The sequence below is a fragment of the Rhamphochromis sp. 'chilingali' genome, assembly GCF_963969265.1.
Source record: "Rhamphochromis sp. 'chilingali' genome assembly, chromosome: 14".
Taxonomy (NCBI): domain Eukaryota; kingdom Metazoa; phylum Chordata; class Actinopteri; order Cichliformes; family Cichlidae; genus Rhamphochromis; species Rhamphochromis sp. 'chilingali'.
This window is the reverse complement of record NC_137941.1, coordinates 28,473,458-28,496,483: the sequence shown is the minus strand read 5'-3', so window position 1 is coordinate 28,496,483 and position 23,026 is coordinate 28,473,458. Positions and strand designations below refer to the sequence as shown.

Here is a 23,026-nt window from a genome sequence, read left to right as displayed (position 1 = left end):
CTGTATAGGGGTTTTGTGGGCGTACCGATTGACAAGTTGAGTAAATTAAAAAACTGAGACTTCCATTTCTGACCTAGAATGAACAGAGAGAGAGAGATTAGGACACAATTAAAAAAAACGCAAGTACAACATATCCAAAAGGAATTTAGAAAAGAGAGAGAGGCAGGCCTACAAGAAGAAAATAGTGAAGCTTTTGGCCAAGACGAAGGGAAGGGGGAAATCAATGTCCAATAAAAACTGAAAGAAAGAAGAGGGGAGGAGTTTAGAGAACGTGGTGTTGGGATCAGTTATATTACTAATTGTAGTCATAACTCAGCCAGAGCTGGAGCTCTCTGCAGGTCTGTGGAGATGGATACTCAGGATGGAGCAGAGCTCTGCTTTCCACAACTCTTCAACATCTCCTGCAAGAAACCTACAACTCCTCTGTCTCAAGTTTTGCTCCTTTATATTGTTGTGTCCTCAATGTCTCTGCTGACTGGTACTCTCAACCTGCTCGTCATCATTGCAGTCTCCCACTTCAGGCAGAGTTTCATATTTTTTACCTGCTGCTGTGGCTTTACAAGTGTATACCTGATTTGTTATATCTGTTTGAATACTTTCTTTCTGTTGACTTTTTTTTAAAATTATATTTTCCTATCTTTCTAGGCAGCTCCACACACCCACTAACATCCTGCTCCTTTCTCTGGCTGTCACTGACTTTCTCGTTGGTCTTCTGTTTATGCCTGGAGAAATCCTGCGAAATACAGCGTGTTGGTTTCTTGGTCAGCTCACATGTTCTCTGTATAATTATGTATCCTACATCATTGCCTCTGCCTCAGTGGGCAACATGGTGCTGATATCAGTCGACCGCTATGTGGCTATTTGTGACCCTCTGCATTACCCCACCAGAATCACAGAGAGAAGAGTGAAACTTTGTGTTTGTCTGTGTTGGCTCTGCTCTGTTTTCTACAGCTATGTGATTTTAATAGATGATCTAAGTCAACCAGGCAAGCATAATTCTTGCTATGGAAGATGTATAATTTTCATTGAATTCATTGCAGGATTTGTTGACCTTTTTATATCCTTTATTATTCCACTTACTGTCATCATAGTTCTGTATATGAGAGTGTTTGTGGTGGCTGTGTCTCAGGCCCGTGCCATGCGCTCTCAGGTTACAGCTGTCACACTGCAGCTCTCAGTGACTCTAACAGCAAAGAAATCAGAGTTAAAAGCAGCCAAAACTCTGGGTGTTCTTGTTCTTGTGTTTCTATTATGTTTCTGCTCATATTTCATTGTTTCACTTTTTGGAAACGAGTTGCTCAATAGCTCATCTGCATCGATTGTGATCTATATGTACTATTTTAACTCCTGTCTAAACCCTTTGATTTATGCTATGTTCTACCCCTGGTTTAGAAAAGCTGTGAAACTAATTGTGACTCTACAGATACTGCAGCCTGGCTCCTGTGAGGTCAGCATACTGTAGAAAAAAGAAATCTTTCCTTAATGTACCAAATGGTATACCAAATTACTTTCTCTATCAATAATGTACTATATTAATTTTACGACATTTAACAAGTAATATGCCATACATTACATTTCTTGAGTAATAACCCCAACACTGGTTGTCAAATAGTGCTGGTTTCAATTATAAAGGCCTAGAAAAGGGTTAACAACCCACTGGCAACCTCCTGTCACTAGCAACAAAATGTGCATTCTGATACTGTTTGCCGAGTGGTTGCTGGCTATCACTGGGTCAGACTGGTTGAAAACAGTGTCACAAAAAACCTCGACATGATTGTTTTAATCACCAAAATGTTGCTGTGGCTACTCAGAGGGAAGATTCCAGGTTTTCAAGTTTGCCTTGTTACCAGGCAGCTGCAAACCAGTCTTTAGTGTGATGACTCCTGTGTGGAGTGTATCTTGTGACCTGGGGTAGAAAGAGATTGCAATGCCCCCCTGGGTACCCTTACATCACAGCTAACTGATGCTAAAAAAGTCTTAATATCCAGCTTTATGTGACTGAAAATTATCAGAGTGTGTGTGTGGGTGTATGTGTGTGCGGTTGAAGCAACACTCTGAAGACACTAATTTGAGAGTCTGAGTTACAAAATGTGTGATTTAATAAAATAAGTTTCATAAAAGAAATAAATGGTGATTGACAGCAGAGTTTTTAAAAAGTAACAGAAACTCTTAATATGAATTTTAATTATTGAGGGATTGCGTTACAATAAATGTTGAAGTGAAAATGTGCTACACACAAAGTTAATTCAAGTAGAATTACACAAACTGAAAAACGGAGGGAGAGGTAAGTGACGGAAGTGATGGACAAGGTAAGCGACTCATGCTGTAACTGACGTCAGACGCCAGAGACTTTGGCGGAAAATTAAAGCGAATGGTAGTTTAGAATTGAACAAAGTTTCTTTAAGCTTCAGTATTACCAGATATACTAATCAATTGTCATATAACTAACAACATTTGTCCTATCATCTCTAACACCCTGGAGAACAACGGGGAGAGTTTAGACGTTCTCCAAGATTACATTGACCGCTGTTTCCAAGATTTAGTCATGAAGAAGGCTCAGAGTGCATCTTCCCCGGCCAAAATTGAGACATCGTCATCAAAGAGATGTCGCCCGGCAGACTCCCCCGGCACAACATAATTTTCAAAGACATTGCAGACATCCTGGAGTCAATCGACAAGCGATTGTCCAGTTTCGATGCTAGGCTGTCTCTGGGGGAGATTTTACACCGGGAATTTAAGGCTATGTCCACACGTACACGGGTATTTTTGAAAACGCAGATTCTCCGTTTTCATTTTAAAAAATAATCCCGTCCACACGTAAATGCAGAAATGAAGGAAAACGCTGCTAGGAACATGCCAAAGCAGCAGGTGGCGCTATATTCCTAACTGTGTAGAAATGTTAGCCAATCAGAAGTCTAGAAGCCTCGGTGGGAAAAAGTAAACAAAGCTGGGGCATTGAAGCAGAACCGAGTCGTATATGTGGAGGGAGAGTAACTGTGTGTGTATATGTAAGCATTTAAACACTGCAGAGAGTAGAATTAACAGTAACAGTATTGTAGAAATTAATTTCACCGAAACAATAACGTGACGCACACTGTGACGTCAAAAAAGGCGCACATCTTTGACGCTGCGTTTTCTGTGTTTTTCTCGTCCACACGTAAATGCAAAAACGGAGTTTTAGAAAATATCAACCCTGGCCGGAGTTTTTAAAAATCTCCATTTTCAGTGACCAAAAACGCCGTTTACGTGTGGACAAAAGGTGCAAACGCATAGAAAAATCTGCGTTTTCAAAAATACCCGGGTACGTGTGGACATAGCCTAAATCTCTGCGAGAATCCCTGGAGTTCAGCCAGCAGCAGGTGGAAACGTTCGCCGCTGCAAATGCCACGCTACGGGAGTCGGTCAAATCTCTCACTGATAACGTGACCCAGCTAAACATAGAAAATAAAAAAATAAAAGAGTCCGTTATCGATCTACAAGCCCGTAACATGAGAGACAACCCTGTGTTTTCTGGTATTCCAGAATCTGCCGGAGAGGACGCGGAGGCAACGGTGAAAAGCTTCATTAAAATCCACCTGAAGCTGCCAGAGGACACCGTAAAGAACATCGCCTTGATAGAGTGCATGGCTTGTGGGCCATGAGGTCGCCGGCCGGGAGAGCACATCCTATTGTGGCCAAATTCAGCCACTTCAAACAAAAGTAACAGGTGAAAAGCCGCGGCAGGGAATTAAAAGGAACGGATTTCAGCGTGAACGGCCAGTTCCCCAAAGAGATCTTGGAACGACGCAGGGTCCTCTTCCCAATCCGACACGGCCTCATCCAGAAGGGCTCCCGCGCTGTTATCGCTGTGGGCCGGCTGTACGTGGACAGACAGCTTTACCGCGACCCCGGCATCACTCCGTGGCTGTATTAACTTCACACCAGATAAGAATCCGCTACACCCTTTCCCTATCCACTTACACTAACTTGCATTAACTTAACATTAACATCTGTTTAACTTACTAGTATCAAATCACATCTTAAGTGTGATATCATAGCAGAATTAACACCATCACTCTCCGTCAACGGTTTAATTGGAAAGTTTCCGGGGGTTTTTTTGTTTGTTTATTTTTTCCTTCTCGTTTTTTCTCTCTCTTTTCCCTCTCTTGTTTTTATGCTGCTCACACTTGTCCTTGGTTTCTTTCTTTCTTTATTTCACTGCTTCGATCACCTGCTTCCACACTCATCCACAAACAACATCCTTTATTTCGACACATACGCACAGCACGATCACGCACAATCATGCGCTCAACGGCAGCACATTTACATCAGTCAGACAGCGTACGCAGTCATATAGGATACACACACTTAAGCCAAGCGTACTCATATTAGTAAATATGCACACACATAGTCGGACTCAGGGAGCATCTCGCCACACATTTTTTCTCTCTCTCCTTCTCTTTATTCATGAACAAGTGATGTATTCTCTCCACCTGTCTAGGCGACACACACAGCGTACACCCCTAGTTATACACAGACATCTATGGGGCCACTGAGGTTTGTTACATGGAATATGAATGAAGCTGGCTCCAGAGAAAAGAGGTTAAAAATATTTAACCAACTCAAAAAACTACAGGCAGATGTTGTCCTTTTACAAGAGACCCACAGACCTCTTAGAGGTTCGAATGAACTTAAAACACCTGAGTTTCCTAATGTGTTCTCAGCTTGTTATAATTCTAGACAAAGGGGAGTAGCAATTTTAATACATAAAAATATTAAATTTCACAGTACTCGATACAGTTATAGATCCAGAGGGCAGATTCTTAATCATTAAACTATCTATACTTGATAAAAAAGCTATGTATTGTAAGTGTATATGGTCCAAATGTTGATGATCCCTCATTCTTTCACGTTTTTTTCAGTGCACTCTCTGAACACTTAGATGGCACACTTGTTCTTGGAGGCGACCTCAACCTTGGACTAAATGAAGAAATGGATAGGCTCAATACAGCAGGAACTCAGCGCAATTGGCAGTCCACAAATATAATCAAACAGTATATGAGCGACCTTGGTCTTTGCGATGCATGGCGCTCCCTTCTCCCCACCAGTAAGGAATATACTTTTTTCTCACATATTCATCACTCCTACTCTCGTCTGGATTATTTTTTGGTCAGTAGCTCACTGCTGAGTGGCATTTCAGACACTGAGATTCACCCTATAGCTGTCAGCGATCATGCTCCTGTATCTTTAACACTAATGAACAAGAATAATACTACGCCAAGTAAAAACTGGAGATTTAATACATCCCTGCTTAAAGATGAAGACTTTATTAAATATTTTAAAAAAGAGTGGACTTCATATTTAGACTATAATGACACTCCCGGAACATCAGCTTCTGTTCTATGGGAAGCAGGGAAAGCTGTGATGAGAGGTAAAATAATTTCTTTCTTGTCACATAAAAAGAAAGAAAACAAAAATATTCAGGAATTAGAAAAAAACATCAAATCCCTAGAAGAAGCCTACGCGTCCCACCAAGATCAGGAAACATTGAACAAAATACACAAAACAAAACTAGAATTAAATGAGATAATTGATTAAAAAAAAAAAAAAATTCTTAGTACAAAGACTAGCTTACAAAATTATGAACATGGTAATAAATCCGGTCAATTGCTAGCAAACCAGCTAAAAACAAATAAAGAAAAAACAACTATAGGTGCTGTTCAAGATCCATCTGGGAACACAATATATGACCCGAAACAAATAAACAACATTTTCAGGGATTTCTATAAAAGATTGTATTCACCACAAATAAACCCATCTAAAAAGGAAATTGATCAGTTTTTAGACAACATAACTCTTCCAAAATTATTAGACACTCAAGCAATGGCACTGGATTCACCACTGACGCCAGGTGAACTCCAGGAAGCCTGATAAGCATGCCCCATAATAAGGCTCCAGGTCCAGATGGCTTTCCTGCTGAATTCTACAAAGAATTCTGGACGATTCTAGCGCCAGTTTTTTACAGAACGTTGTTAGGAATCAAAGAAAAGGTCAGACTTCCATCAAATATGAAATCTGCAAACATTAATCTCCTGCTAAAACCAGGCAAAGACCCTGTATATCCCTCAAGCTATCGTCCAATATCCCTTATAAATGTAGACCTTAAAATAATCTGCAAAGCTCTCGCAAAGAGACTAGAGAAAATAACCCCCTCGTAATTCATCCTGACCAAACTGGTTTAATAAAAGGTAGGCACTCATCAACAAATACACGCAGATTACTTAATTTGATAGACTACTCATACAGTAAAAACCTTGAAACTACAATATTTTCTTTAGATGCAGAAAATGGATTTGACAGAGTTAACTGGAAATTTCTATTTGCAACTTTACACAAATTTGGTTTTGGATCCTCTTTCATTAACTGGTTAAAAATACTATATAACTCCCCAACAGCTTGTGTCAAAACAAATGACCAAAAATCCTCCAGCTTCTGTCTCCTGAGGGGCACCATGCAGGGATGCCCACTCTCCCCTTCACTTTTTGCAATTTTTATTGAACCACTAGCAGCAGCAATTAGACAGAATTCAGTAATTAAGGGCATAAAATGCAAGAACATGGAACATAAGATCAGCCTTTATGCAGATGATGTGTTACTCTTTCTTCAAAATTCACAAACCAATATCTCTGGGGTGATGGAATTGATAAACACTTTTGCAAGAATATCAGACTACTCAATTAACTGGTCAAAATCTGCAGTCCTTCCAATAATCGCTCCTTCCATAATTCTTCTTCTACACCACTGCAATCGGGAAATATAAAATATTTAGGTATTAATGTTTCTCCCAAGCTTGCAGATCTAACTAAATTAAAACAATATCCCACTTTTAAAGAAGGTAGAAGGCGATCTGGCTAGGTGGAAATGTCTACCCATATCACTCATGGGAAGAGTTGCCGCTATAAAAATGATGGTCTTACCAAAAATAAATTATTTATTCTCAATGATCCCAACTAAACCGCCACAAGATTGGTTCAGATCTCTAGATTCATACATGTCCAAGTTCCTTTGGAAAAATAAACCCCCACGTATAAGCTTAAAAACACTACAAAAGACCAAGGATAAAGGAGGATTAGAACTACCTAACTTTCAGCACTACTTCTTAGCCACCAGGCTTCAGTTTATCTCAGGATGGCTAAAACATACCCTCTTAGATGAACCTTGGCTAGATGTAGAACAAGCACTTTGCATAATCTAGAGATTTCAGATCTATCCATTTATCAGCTCAAACATCCAACGACATGAATGCTTCAAAAGCGTCACCATCAGCTCTTCTCTGACAGCATGGTGGAAGTGTCTAAAATTGACGGAGTCTTCATTAATCCCATGCAAACGTACACCTATCTGGAACAACCCAGACATATTACTATACAATAATATGATAAACTTTTCAGATTGGAGTGGTAAAGGAATCAAATACTTAGAACATATATTAGAAAGAATAGAATTTATTTCATTTGACAGACTAGTTACACAGTATGGGATCAACAAGAAAAGCTTTTTAGAATATCAACAAATTAAATCCATAGTAAAAAAGAAAATCAAACCAAAACTTCTGGTCTCAGATTTGCTTAAAAACCTTTCATCTAATTAGAAATTCCAGTCTTCAATTAATTCAATACAAAATACTACATAGAGTGCACTATACAGGTCATCGGATGTTCAAGATGGGTTATACGTCTACCAACAATTGCTCACACTGCCAAACCAATTCACCGGACAATTATATCCACGCTCTTTGGTTTTGTCCACCAGTTCTGAAGTTTTGGCGCGAGATATGTGAGGACTTATCAAAGTGTCTGAAATGTAACATTCCAACTTCCCCCTTAGTGCTACAGATAAGAATATAACCCAAGTGGTTTTCACTGCCCTATGCATAGCCAAGAAAACAGTCCTCATGAACTGGAAAAATAAAAATAATCTTAATTCTAACCAATATAGAAATCTATTACATTAGTCTTGATACAGCCTACATCAAATCAATTGCTCTTGGGCTCCTTTGATCAGCTTCATCACCTAGTGGGGGTGGGGTGGGGGGTCATAGTTTGGTCCCATCTTCGCAGTTGTGATTGGTGTGGGGGTAGGGACAGGCTTAGGGCATCGGGGGGTTCCCCAGGAGCATCTTCCTTGGAGGGCTCAACCCGGGGTAGCAGTCATGGCCTATTAAGGGCTCTGTTGTCTCTTAGGTGACGGTTTCCTCGTGGCTGCGTGCAGCGGGGCTAGGGGAGGGTCTGTGCTGACGGACGTGGGTTACTGACCTGGTAGCCTGGCTGCCCCTGGGTGGGTCCGCGACGGACATGGGGTTGTGGGGGTGCTCCGTCTCCGGGCTGGGGCCCTGGCTGGGACTCGGGGGCTTGTGTCCTGGTTGGTGTGTTGCCGGGGTTGTGGGCGGGTGGGTGTATGGGGGCCCAGCCCTGGCACAGGGTGCCGCCAGTGCATCGAGCCACCTGGGGGGCTCTTCGACTGGTGGGGGAGGTTGTTACATCTTGCAGGAGCTCTCCTCTCTTCAGGAACTCACTCTGCAGCAGGGGGGGATACAGGAGAGGTGGAGGAAGATCTCAGCCTGGGCGTCTATTGCCTCATGCAGTCTGGAAGATGAGTAGATGACGGGGTGGGTGCAGTTTTCTCTGTGGTGGGGTCGGGTGGGCTGTCCCGGGCTCTGTGGGGCCGGGCAGCGCTGCTGTACTGGGCCCCGGTCCGGATGGGCCTGGGCCCCCTTTCCCTGGCAAGTTGCAGAGTATGGGGGTGCCTACTGAGGTCAGCGGGGGAGCTGGCCTTGAGGTAAAGGTGTGTCACCAGGGTGCAGGGGAGGCACCCCCCCCTCTGTCCCCTTCTGGCTGCCTGTGCCTCAATTTTATCTCACAACTTTGACATTCACATTACTCACACTCTCATAACACATACATATAGGGTCTTGGGGGTGGGCATGCTACACGGACTCCAAATTACCATCAGGGTGTACAACCCTGGCGTCGTTGCCCACCTCTCAATTTTAAATACACGTAGACATTGAGGGCTATCAGGAGGGGCTATGCGCTTACCTGCTGCTCTCTGGCAGGTAGCTTCATCTCCTCCTGGGTTTTAAATGTACCTTAGAACACACATGCATCAACACTACATATGAGCGGGCGGAGGGAATTTTGGAGTCTTCTCACACCCCCGTTCTCTGCGGCCTGCTGGAGCGGGGGGGCTAGGAGGAGGAGTTGGCCATCCGATTGCGGTCTGGAAAGTGGGGCCTCCCTGCTGCTGCGGACTCGTGGCAGTCTGCATCTCCCCACCGCAGGGAAAAGGGTAACACCACCTGGGTCTGGATGCAGTTTCCCCCTCCAGGGGCAAAGGTACCTAGACCCGGGGCTTAGAGTACGCTTGGGGAGTGTGATTGTGTGTACAGTGTCTCTTTATGTCTGTCTCCACGTTGGGTGAGTGTTAAGTAATTGCATATGAGAGCATGAGGGTGGGAACGGATGTTTGTGTCTGTGTGTGCCTGTATGTCTGTGTCTATATGTCAAGTCGGGTAGCAGACGCCACCTCTCTGGGGACATCTCAGGCCCTCTAAGGTATGGAGGCCTATCTCCCCCGACCACTTCCCCTGCCATTGCCAGACGCCCTCAGACATCGGTGCATTGGTGGGTCTTTGTGTCCGGGGATGGGCGTCCAGGTACCCACCGGCTCACTTCTTGGCGGCTGCTTATCGGGGCCTGGAGCCTGGAGCCTGGGGCTCGCTCGGGCCACTCCGGGGGTGGGGTGCCCTTGGCCTCTCGGCCTGGGGCTCGGTGACTCTGGCGCAGCTGGCTGCCGGCGGAGCTCCCGGCGGAGCTCCCGGGTTAGTCACTGCAACCCCCCCTGGCTTATGCTCCGCGGCTGCTGAGTGACCCCTCATCTGGGACTCTCCTCAGCTCTTTCTGGGACAGTGGCGCGGCTGCCCCTCTGTTGGTCTTCCTTGGCCTCTTGTGTTCTGAGGGCCTCTGGATGTCTGGAGCTTTGATCTCCTCCATACCTGCTTCATACCCTGGTGGATGGGGCTGTGGCTCCCCCACACCCTCTAGCAGATCATTACATGTAGGAACCTTTTAAAAACAAGCGCGTTCATGCTCACAGATGTACACACGGGTGCTCACACACACAATCTACACCCTTTTTTGGCTCCTACTTTAAAGCACACTGTGTGCTGTCAATCTTGCTGCACAATAATGTTTAACACTTAGTATTTACTGTTACATTCCCATAGATCATCATGATGTTGTTTATCCCTTGTTAAATGCTTGTTTTCTTTTTTTCTTTCTCAACAGGTGATGCAGATGATTGATATATGTATTTCTGTCAGTTTATTTTGTTGGTTTTTGTTTGTTGCCGTTTATCCCCGACCCCAGTGGCGGTCCTAGCCCGTTTGGTGCCCTGGGCGAACACTCCCTCTGCCCCCCCCCCCCCCCCACACACACACACACACACACAGACAAAACATATTAAGGATTGTACATTAACATAAAGCTGTTGTACACATACACACATATGAAGAGAGAGAGAGTATGCATAGTATGAAACGGCTACCAAACAGCCATCATAATTCGTCATACAATGAGAACAGGACAAATCAACAATTGACAATGACTAATTAATATTAAAATCTGTAACATAATGTATTATTTGGAGTTTAGTCTGTTACTGTTACTATTTTTACCATTTCTTCTTGGAGCAACTGTAATGCACATAATTTCCTTAGGGATTAATAAAGTATTCTGATTCTGATTGTTTCAGGATGACCTGCCATTATCCAATGACGCATCTGCTTACCTGCATCTTTTGCTCGTTTCTCTTCCTCTTCCTTTCTCTTTTTTCTAAACTGAGGACCTGATGGCTTTGAACTTTTCTTGTCCATCTTCCATTGGTTTTAATTTTGCACTCCAGTATGAACACCCATCCCTCAACCCAAGAATCACCACAACATGATCTAACACACCTACACCTTAGTTCACAGATTCACTTTGTCTAGGCTGCATTTCTGAGATTTCACACAACCCAGGATTCAAATCATGAATACATAATGGCAGGGGCGATTCTAGGATCAGAGCTTTGGAGATGCTGAGCACCCAGAGAGCTTCCCAGCCAGGCAAGATACACTTTACTTGTCACAATGAGACTAGGGGTGGGTTTTGATAATCGATTTATCGATTTAAATCGATTCTGGCTTGGACAACGTGATATCGATTTTGCCCGAAACGCCAGAATCTCAGGTTAAACCTCACAAAATTTCAACAACCACCAAACAGCTAAAACAGTAAATGAGAGCAGGAACACAGATTCTGCACAAAGACGTAAACACAAAGCGCGTACCTGCCGACGGATCAGAATCAGTGAGATGTCGCCTTTCTCACCCGACGGCAACTCTACAGTTATTTACAGCGCTGTCGGCCGCTGTTTTTTTCCTTTTACTTACTTCCGAAAAGAAAATCTCATTTCTGCTGTTCAACAGGCTTCTGAACAAATGTAAACTTTTTAAAATTATACAAAATGCAAAACGCTTAGCCGTGTCTCTAATAAAACCGCTGTAACTTCAGAGGTAATGTTCATGTGTTGATTAATAGTTTTCTTTCGTTTTTGATGTACTTCAGAATATTTTTATAAAATCCCAGGCCATATAAAAATAGAAGCAACGTTGCCTGTGGTAGAACGTATACAATGCATGGAAAAATCTTTACTGCAAATGCTAATTTGACTAATTTAATAATACTAATTTTGTGTTGTAAGATTTACGAGTTTCATGCTTTCATAGTGGTACTTAGAGCTTGATATTTTTTATCAGGTGGTACACACTAAAAAGTTTGAGAAACACTGATAAGTGTATGTGTGCTTTTGGAAAACATTTAAAGCTGCTGTACAGAATCTTTGAAACAAGCTTAAAACATTTTTAGAATATAAATAGAGCATCTGCTTCTCTTTACAGCTCCTCACGTACGTACTGCGGCAGTCATACAGACAACTGGACGGTCCAAAAGTTGGCCTACCTATCACTGGCTGAGGTTTTAGTAAAGTTGTGGCTGAACTACATGAAAATATATAATTAATTTTAATCTCCCCAATCCATTATAATGTTATGTTGGAATGTTGTTAAAGAGGGTCAAAAATGTTTCAACCCAGTTTGTTTTGCAGATTCTGTATAGCAGCTTTAATATAGGGAGAACACAACTGCCAGATTGTGTGAGTAAAATCAGGTTTTTTCTCTTTGTCAGTTTAATAGTTTCTGTTGTGCCTGTCACTGTTCCCTGTCTGTTTTCTTAACTGGTTCTTCCTGACCTTGTACTTTCTCCTCACGTTTCCCTCTTTCCTTTCTCCCTCTTTGGACAGACAATCATACACAAATAGATGGTATTCAATTAGATGAAAAATTACATTAATATGAAAAAAATACTATTAAGATCACTAACAAAAAGTCCCCTCTCAGTCTACTTTCAACCAAAAGGCAGATAACCAAACCATATGAACATCTAATAAAAGATATAAATATTGAAACACTGATCCAACATTATCCTTTATTGATCATTTGATTTTACACTTTTACCTGAATGTGGCTCCTTTTCTTGAAAAAACTTCCTCATATCCATTATGAACCTGGCTGTCTCTCTGTACACACACACACACACAAACACACACACACACACACACACACACAACATGAGTTATAAGATTAATGGGCATCCAGTCAGTTAGCTAGTTAGTATCTGTAACGTTTGTCCTGTAAAGCATCTACCGGACACAGGTGTGAGGACAGCAATACTTTTATTAATACTGTGGTTTTCCGTTCACTGGGACACAGTCAATCCCGCTCTCTGCTGTCATGTCCGCTCTTCCGTCTCCGACTGTCACTGTCAACATATAAAGAGTGACAATCACTGTGGAATAGACTAGGCACCAGCACACACACACGCAGGTCTGTATTGCCAAGTTCCACATTTATTGACACTTCACAGCTGATATTTTGTCGCACAGACTGACAGCTGTCGATCCCAGCTGATGTGTGTCTCTTTTTCCTCCCCTCCCGCTCCTCTCCGTCTCACTATAACACAGGGGAGGGAAACCATCATCAGTCCACAATCGCCATCAGCTGTTCTTACCGGCTTCACCCGCACCGCCCCGTTGAGCCCACTGCCCCACTCCTCCCCTGCAACCGCGCCCGGGGCCACGCCTCCGCCACAATCACCTTCACTTCTCAGCACACCTGTTCACCCTGCCCCTGTGCCACCCCGGTAGCTCACTGCGTCACCCCTCCTCTGCAGCCAGCCAGAGACCACACCCACGCCACAGTATCTATTTCAAACAGGACAGCGGTAACAACACCAGGCTACGGACAATTTTAAGTTTTAGATTTCAAATAGGTTATATAAATTTCAATGGGAGCAGCAGGACGGTCAAATGTCCCTGATTTTACTACAGAGCAGGACGGATTGTAGGGTAGCAAACATCGTCGTTTTCAACACTGCAGGTTACCTGGGTGTAATGTTTTTCAGCTAAAAGAAACATGTTCTGACTCCTACCTAACTATATAAAGAGTAACTGAAGGTTAAATGCAGCTAATATGTCCTGTTTTAAGTCAGGCACTTACACCTCCGCTCTGCTGAGTCTCAGCCACCATTGCTGTAGTGTTACAGGCCCCACTATGATGGGCGCGTAGCCAGATTACGATCCTGTAAAACAGGAGAGAAAGTGAACACAGGAGACACGCTGCTGTTCGCTGGTCAGTCTTGCCAGAATTTATTCATACAACACAAGCATATCTGCTCCACTCTTTTGTTAACTCAATTTCACAATAACTGCTCATTCCCTCACATGGCTTGTTTTCCACCAGTACATTTCAATATTAGTCCACACTACTGGCATAAAACAACAAAGGGTTTAAATGAATGAAACAAATGACAACTACACCTCTTTTCCCATAAATGAGATAAACAAAATAATTCACATCATCATGGTAGTGTCTTATCATAGAAAGGAAACTCTACTTTCAACATTACTGCACTACTTTCCTTGCCAGCATTTTTGTTGGCCGTACTCCTATTAGCGCTCTCGCTTCATATGTCTTTTTCAGACCAGTTAGATTCTAACACTGAAACAGCAAGTTTACACATGACTTCAGGCGGGCTCAGAACACTTTACACACACGTTATACAAAACATTTGTCATGAACACAAAGCTACAAGTTTATCAGGAACTGTAAACCCAACTGGGTTGGTGCTTCTTATTATTATATGGAGTATTATACGCAGTTGCAACAGCTTGCTAGCGTTACCCAGGCATGCAGCCTAGCTATAACATCCTACAGAGCTAAAGTAGCTCACATAGCGACAGTATAATACATCACATATCACAGACCCGTCTTATGTCATGAAAGTTTAAGTATCACAGTGTCCAACTGTGTATTTCTTTATGTTTTTGACCACATTACTGACCTGTAAAACAGGAGAGAAAGTGAACACAGGAGACACGCTGCCGTTCGCCTGGTCATTCTTGCCAGAATGGAAAACTTATGCACCCGACTCAGTTCCCAAAGCACGCTGCTGCCCCCTACTGTCCAAAGTGTTATACACTCTCCTGGCAACAGGGAACTTACATGACATTGTGGCTTTAAATTACACCAATAAACCAGCAAAATAATACATGCATAATAATCTCTATATATCACTACACTTAACTCACAATTGTGACCACATTTCTGTGTGGATCACATGCTCCCAAACAAAAAAAGATGGCTCCAGACATTTCAAGAAAATACACAGAAAGTTCACACTTCTTAACACTTTAACTCGCTCACCTAGAAACAGTTCTTGAGCTTCGTATTTCAGAGCGAATGTATTTTGTCAGTGTGTGTATCAATATGGGTTTGTGTATGGCATGACAGTGCAGGGGAATGGTTGGTATGGGATGTAGTGTGGCACAGCGAGGGGTGGCATTCCCCAGACTGGCAGGGCCTGTACTGTACAAAGTCCAGCGGGGTTAAGTGACCCGTGTGCTCGGTAAGATGGCTGGCCCAGGGACTCGTATGTGAGAACCCGAGGGGGTTTCCTGCCCCTGGCGGATCTCCTCACTGTGGCTTCCTGAGGAGTCAGCGGTCGAGCCTCATCACCCTCAGTCATTGTCTCTGGACACTCCTCCACATTAAGGTGTTCTGGATCAGCAACAGAGCAGTCTGCAGTTTGGTTTTCACCCTGCTCTTGTTCAACTTCTCTTTCAGGAGAAGTGCCTCTGGGTTGCTCTGCCATATCACCTCCTGACCGTGGCATGTATATTTGTTTTCCAGGGACATTCTGGGCTCCTTCAATATTTCTCTGGGACTGACGCATTGGTCTCAGATTCTTTGTTTGGCGTTGAGCCTGTGGTGATACTCTGAGCCAGTACTGCACTCTGGGTGCTTCACTGTCTGAGTTTTCAGAGTTGCTGCTTTCGGGCGTCTCCATCCCGTCATGTCCCACAGCAGGGTCACTCCTTTTCCTTTGAGCCCCTCTGGATGGCAATGGCCCCCTCTGCAGGTCAGGTAAGTCCACAGGTAGATTATTTACAAGGTGTAGGAGGTTCTCATTCATAGAGACCCCAAGGAGTGATGAATGCTGTCATGTGTCTGGATCTCTCTGCCATGTAGCCCTGGTGATAGGCTTTGCCTTGATCCAGGATGGTGAACCAGCTGTGGCCTCCTATTGTGTCTATGAGGTCCTGAATGCGAGGCAGTGGGTGGCGGTCTGGTACAGTCTTTTGATTTAAAAGCCTGTAATCGATACAAAATCTCAATGTTCCATCTTTTTTTCTGACACACACGACAGGTGCTGCGTACGGTGACTTTGACTTAACTATCCACCCTTTGGCAAGCAGATCTTGGATGTATTCTTTAAGAATAGAATAGAATAGCCTTTATTGTCATTGTACAGAGTACAACGAAATTGGAGTGCCACTCCCTTGGTGCAAGTTTTAATAATAAATATAAATGTAAAATATAAAAAGTACAAAAAAACCAATCGTAAGTACTCAAACAATAGTATGTACAATATATACAGGATAGCAGCATTAATATAATGACAGTATGAATAGCAGCATAATATAATGACAGTGACGGTATGGAATAGGTTCAATTGTTTTTGTGCTTATTTACTACGGTGATAACTCTGGGAAAGAAGCTATCCCTGAATCTGTTTGTCCTGGTTTTATGTGACCTGTACCGTCGGCCTGACGGTAATAGTTCAAACAGTTGGTTGCTGGGGTGAGAGTGGTCCTTGATGATATTGCCAGCTCTGCTGAGGTACCGAGAGTTTGCAGTGACCTCCAGGCTGGGCAGAGAGCAGCCAGTGATCTTCTGGGCTGTGTTGATGACCCTCTGCAGTACTTTCCTGTCTGCAGCTGAGCACCCTGCATACCATGTTGTTATGCCGTACGTTAGGATGCTCTCTATGGTGGCTCTGTAAAATGTCACCAGCAGCCTCTCCTCCAGGTTGTTCCTCCTGAGCACTCTCAGAAAGTGGAGACGCTGCTGGGCCTTTTTAACCACCGCTGTAGTATTTGCAGTCCAGGAGAGGTCATCAGATATCTGCACGCCCAGAAACCTCATGGAGTGTACCCTCTCCACACAGCTCCCGTGAATGTAAAGTGGGGCCGGGTCTGCTCTGCCCTTCCTGAAGTCCAAGATAAGTTCTTTAGTTTTCGTGGTGTTCAGTTGGAGGTTGTTAACTGAACACCACTCAGTCAGTCTGTTGACCTCATCTCTGTAGTCCGACTCATCCCCCCTTGAGATGAGTCCAACCACTGTGGTGTCATCCGCGAACTTTATGATGGTGTTTGAGAGATGGGTAGGGGAGCAGTCGGATGTGTAGAGCGTAAACAGGAAGGGACTCAAAACACATCCTTGTGGAGACCCGGTGCTGAGTGTGATGGTGCTGGACCGGTGGGGGCCGAGTCTGACAGACTGTGGTCTATTTGTCAGGAAGTCCTTGATCCAGAGGCAGATGGGGGTGGAGAGTCCCAGGTGAGACAGTTTCTGGACCAGGATCTCCGGGATGATATGATTGAATGCTGAGCTGAAGTCCAGAAAGAGCATTCTCACATAGCTTCCTCGGTGCTCCAGGTGACTCAGCGCAGTGTGGAGTGCTATGGTGATGGCGTCCTCGGTGGAACGATTTGTCCTGTAGGCAAATTGGTGGGGGTCCAGAGTGGGAGGCAGACCGGCCCTGATGTGCTGACAGACCAGTCTCTCAAGCACTTCATCACTACAGGCGTAAGTGCAACAGGCCTGTAGTCATTTGGGCTGGCCACAGCTGTCTTCTTGGCGATGGGGATGATGGTGGAGGTTTTGAGGCAGGGCGGGACGGTGTTTGATGACAAGGAAAGGTTGAAGATTTTAGTGAAGACTCCGGTCAGTTCGTCAGCACATGCTCTGAGAACCTTTCCATGTATTCCATCAGGACCTGCCGCCTTCCTGGGATTCACTGACCTTAGAACACAAAACCTCCTTGTAGAGGGGTTTGGGCACTGCAGCATAGGTTCGCTGTACTGGGATGTTGTCCTTTAAATTTACTGTATGGACATTTGCAGGCTTGGAATACACCCTATGTCTTCGTCATCACAAGCAAAAGCTCCTGACTCCTTGTATAGCATTTGTTTCACCTTTCTCTGTTGCTCATCACTTAGGTGACTAAGATCCACTGGCGGGTGCCACAGTGTAGTAGGGGGCAGGTCACTCATGGAGCTTGGTGGCGGGTCAGTGTTGCCCCGGGCTTGACTGTGCTCGCCGCTTGGGTTGCCTGTTCCTATTACTCCATCAATAGCTTCAATGGTGCCTAGGACCTTGGAGCTGGGCAGGACCACCGTCTCGGTAGAGTGGTTGGAAACTGGTACCTTCACGAAGGGTCTCTCATCCTGCTGGATTGCCAATAGCCCTTCACCTATACTCAGTGGCAACAGTGGTGTGTCATCTAGGTTAGGTTCAAACAGCACGAGTGGGCTAGAGTCACTAATGTCTAAAGATACTCCACACCTAATATACGCTACTTGACCAGGATTAATAGTGGCACCTTTCCTGCCCACCTCTACAGTCGCATTCTGTTCTACTTTTGGTTTGGTCTGTATGAAGCTTACAATAGCCTCTACCTTCGCACTGTTGATCTCTAGGGCACCAGTCAGCAGGTTGACGAGGATGGACATGATTTTGGGTCTGCTCTCGTTACTCTTGATGAGTTCTTGGATGACATTAAAACCAACCAATGGTCTTTCTAAATCTAGCCGACTAACTAGAAAAGGTACTCTAATGGATAGATCTGGATCGTTGTTGCCTTGCAGGTTTACCACCACTTCCATCCACCCATCATATGGCACTGCCTCCCCCGTGACAGCAGTTACACTGAGTTCCTCCTCCATTAGTTCACTCAGTGGGCGGATCTCTTTTTCAGGTAGGTACTTGTTCTTCCAGGCGTGGTCTATGATGCTCACATTTGCCCCGTTGTCCTCCATCGTGGTCTGGATAACCTGTCTTAAGAGAGCTTCATCAGAAACAGTGGGGTCAGCCAGGAGCGGCTTCAGGTCCCGCCTGAGGTCCTCGTGCCTTTCTCCCATGCCTTGATAAACTGCGTTCAGGAACACGCCCTGGAGTGTGGAGGCATCATACTTTATGACTGAACTTGCCTGCTTGGATGTGAACGTTATTCTCTGTTTCAGTCCGATCATGCGATACAGGAATTGCTGTGGAGATTCGTTCTCGTGTTGTTTATCACACATCAGTTCCTGAAAGAGCTCGGTGCTGGTTTTCTCTCTCAAATGGGACTGTAGGAAAATTTTCAGTTCTGTAACTGTCAGGTCTTCCTTGTTCACAAGCATGTCTTTAAAGTTTCCACCCTTGATTACGCGTAGGACTCCTCTAATTATGTCGTCATCTGTGTGTTGTTCCCTGCGTGTTACGGCCGAGAGGGCCAGGCTGTGGGTGTGGACTCAAATGCAGACACAGAGGGAGGCAAAACGGGCGTGAACACAGTGCTTTATTTACAAGTGCCTAGTGAACTTACAAAACAGGAAACTATGAATGCTATGAACTATGAATGCTATGAACTGTGAACTGTGAGGCCAAACTGTGAACATGAAACTCTGAGTGCTATGGCTAGGTGCTAGATTTCACGGATGGATCCGGGGAATGGAAAAAAGGGGCAGCGGCTTGGATGGAGGTACGCAGTCCCTATAATGAGAGGAGACAAGTAGTCAGTGGCAGTCTAGTGAGTCACAGCTGCAGGATTAGGCTATGGAGGTTAGGGCTTACGCGTTGCAGGTTTAAAGTGTCATGCGAGGAGGGGGTGTCCAGGGGGTTCCGGGTGAGGAGTGTCCAGAGAGGATCCAGAATATGCTTGGAGTGAGGGACTTGGCAGGGAGGCAGGCAGGTGTAGTCCGATGATGGAAAGGAAGAAACCAGATGACAGAACCAGCGTCCAGGCGGAAATGTGAGTAGTTTGGGAAATGTGTCACACAGTGGAAAATTGTGTTTTTGTATTTTGTTTTGGACTAGACTGTGTTGGTACATAGTGTCGATTTTATTTGCATGATTTTATTGTAATAGTGATATTGCATGTTTGTTTATTGATATTCCTATTGCATGATTTTATCCCCATATTTATAGTGTGTGTTTAGTGTTGATTGAACAATATGCTTTTTTTATTCCACTGTGGATTAAGCGGACAATTGTAGGCACCTGTGAGGTGGGGGCGTTCCCCGATGTGGCCTATCAGCCGCCAAACTGACTTAAGGGAGATAGTGAGCGCAAAGACTGAAAGAGAGACACACAAAAAGTGAAGAGCTGGAAACAAAACGTGTGCAAGCCAGCATATGAACAGAAGGACCTCCGGCCTGACTGTGGGGCGCCACGAGACATTCAGCGATCGGCCAGCATAACCCGGCGATCCAGTCCGAACGGACAGAATAGCGACGCGTGAAATCCACAGTAGGGCAGGGGTACGCCTCTGCCTGCATCTGTGAGTATCGCTTTCCCACTGTTGGGCGCTAGGAGTAGCTTTGCCGGGGAAGGGTAACAGCGGCTGCGCCGACAACATTGCTGGCCCGTGTCTGTTGTTTCAGGGCGGAGCTACGAGGGAGGCCGTGCGCGGGTGTGGAGAGTGGCTGGACTGCACGATCGCGCACCGTCAGGAGGAGATAGGAGCCTCCTCCCTGGTCTTCTGCTGGCGAGATTCCCCATCCCGGAAGAGGAGTTCCTCTCCTGTCTCTTGCAGCTCAGGAGAATTTGCCCGTGTGTTGCTGGACTGTGAGAATTAGGACCCTGGGGGGAGTTTTTAGCATAGGGAAAAACATTCATTCAGCTTTGTGTTTTTAGTGTTTAAATCATTCCGGCCGGCCGGGTTTTTAGCGGGTTGCAAACACTATTTTTATTGTATACGGGGATTTTAGCTTGTATTTGTGACTCTGGCTGTGTTTTTTATGGAAAATAAATGGTGTGTTTGAAGCCAGCTAAGTTTCTGTGCTCTGAGCGCTGACCCACTCACTCCCCTTTCTGCTTGTATGTATACAGACGTGGTGGTAAAGATTTAGGTCCACCAGCTTAGCGGCTACATAATTTTGGCGTTTGTCGACAGGATACAAGTTTGGGGAGCAGTGTTCAGCACCTGGAGTGCAGATATAGAGATGATGATGCCAGTGTATCCGTGTGCCCCTTGGGTACCAAAATATAAGGGTCCTGAAGCAGATGTTTCATATGGTGACTGGAAAGAACAAATACAAGGTTTATTGAATGCTCAAGAAATAGCTGAGGCCCGGAAAGTAGACATTTTAATTGGGGCTTTAAGCGGTGAGGCAAAGCGTCAAGTAAGCGTGTTAGAAGAAAAAGATAGAGACCAGATTAGGAAAATATTCGCATATCTAGATTCTCTATATGGTGACAATACCTCCCTAGCGGTTTTGAGGTCGCAGTTTTTTAGCTGTATACAAAAACAAAATGAGTCGGTAAAATCTTTTACCTTAAGGTTGAGGGAGTTGCACTGCAGGCTACAACAGCGCAATCCAAATCAAGCACCCACTGAAAAGTGTTTACAGGAACAGATGCTGTTGGGCCTGCGGGAGGGCCCGTTGTCACAAACCCTGCAAGCCTACGTGCGTCACCATCCAGAAGAGGATTTTGCAACAGTCCATCGGGAGGCGTTGCTCCTAGAGGAGGAACAGTTGGGACACCAGGGATTGCAAACTACGTGCTTGGCAGTGGGTGAGTCCAGGTGTGTTAAGCCACCTTATGAACCAGACTGGAAAGAGACGTTTAAAAAAGAAATTATGGAGGATGTCAAGGGTCAAATGCGAGATCTTGTCAAAGATGTTGATAATGAAATTAAACCGCTCTTGCCACAGCAAAGCCCAGCCGGCTCAGCTTTTAATAAATCAAGGTTTAAGCCAAAGCGTTCTGGGTATGCTAATAACTGGACCCGAGAGGGAGAACCCATTTGCCATCGTTGTAAACAAGCTGGGCATATTGCCAGATTCTGTCCGAGCACACTAGACCAGCAACCACCTTTAAACTAATAAACCCCGCTGCCGAGGCCCAGGCGGTGGGGACAAGGGACTATTCAAACAATCAGGGGGCCAGTACAGCTTTTGTGGGAGAATGTCCACTCATTGAGGTGTGTATGGGAGGGGTTAAGATGACGGGATTATTAGACACAGGCTCTCAGGTTACACTAGTGCAACAGCAGGTAATGGATCTCCATTTCCCTGAAGTGAATAAAACTGACACACCCCTGTTGTTCGCCTTAAAGGCAGCCAATGGACTTGAGATACCATACTCAGGCTATGCGGTTATGGATTTTGAGGTAGAAGGGGTGGAGATACCAGGAAAAGGGGTTGTGGTTGTGAGAAATGACTGTTCCACACACCCTTTAATTATTGGTATGAATGTTATTAGTGCATGCTGGAATGATGCTTTTGCCAAGGGCAAGTCTGCTTTTCATCCTCAAAAGCTGAAGTCCCGCAGAGCATGGAAAGAGGCGTTTGCCGTCTGTCAACAGACTGCTACCACCAAGACGGATGGCTTTCTAGGCTATGTTCAACCTGCTAGCCGCAGAGGAGTCAAGGTGCCCCCGAACTGTGAAGTGATGGTCTGGGGCCGGACGTGTAAAGGTAAGGGTAGGACAGAACGCTTGGCACTAGTGGAAGCCTTACCTGATGCTGGACCCTGGGGGGTAGCCCGAACCCTGTCAGTAGTCAAAGGAGGGATGCTCCCTATCCGGGTCTGTAACCCTAATCCATACGAAGTGACTATAGGACGTTACCAGAAAATGGGCCAGTTGTATCAGGTGGAGGAGTTGGACGTGGAGATGGACAGTGATCTTAGCCTGACAATGGGATCCGATGGTGTGATCGAGGTGGGTGTAGTTGAAGCAGCTGGGCCCAAAGAGCCTGCGATCCCTGAAGAGGAGGTGAGTCAACTGCTTAACGGCATAGACTTGACCCCCCCAGCAGAAGGTCGAGCTCCAGACCCTGCTGCAGAGGTGGTGAAAGGTGTTTGCTGTGAACGAGGAGGATTACGGAAGAACTGATTTGGTCCAACACCAGATCCACACAGGTGATACACCACCCATTAAACAAAAATATCGTCCTTTACCACCACTGATGTACAAAGAGATTAAGATACTTCTAGCAGATATGCTGAAAAAAGGTGTCATTTGGGAGAGTAGCAGTCCCTGGGCAGCCCCCATTGTGTTGGTGAGGAAAAAGGATGGCAGTTGGCGATTTTGCGTAGACTACAGAAAATTAAACGCAGTAACTCATAAAGATGCGTTCCCGCTCCCCCGAATTGAAGAGACTTTAACATGTCTGACCAGAGCTGAGTGGTTTTCCACACTGGATCTTGCCAGTGGATACTGGCAAGTGGAAATGGATCCTAAGGATCGGGAGAAAACTGCATTTACCACTCCTCTGGGTTTGTTTGAGTTTGATCGCATGCCTTTTGGACTCTGTAATGCCCCTGCCACCTTCCAGCGCC

The 23,026-nt window shown here is 45.0% G+C and overlaps 1 protein-coding gene across 1 annotated transcript; it reads left to right on the top strand.

Moving 5' to 3' along the window:
• Positions 1-348: 348 nt before the first annotated feature.
• LOC308410046 (trace amine-associated receptor 13c-like) lies at positions 349-1,462 on the top strand (the record flags this gene model as incomplete). Its single annotated transcript, XM_080903134.1, has 2 exons — positions 349-521; positions 646-1,462. 2 exons carry the CDS (start codon positions 349-351, stop codon positions 1,460-1,462), a joined length of 990 nt encoding a protein of 329 aa, XP_080759260.1.
• Positions 1,463-23,026: the final 21,564 nt, after the last annotated feature.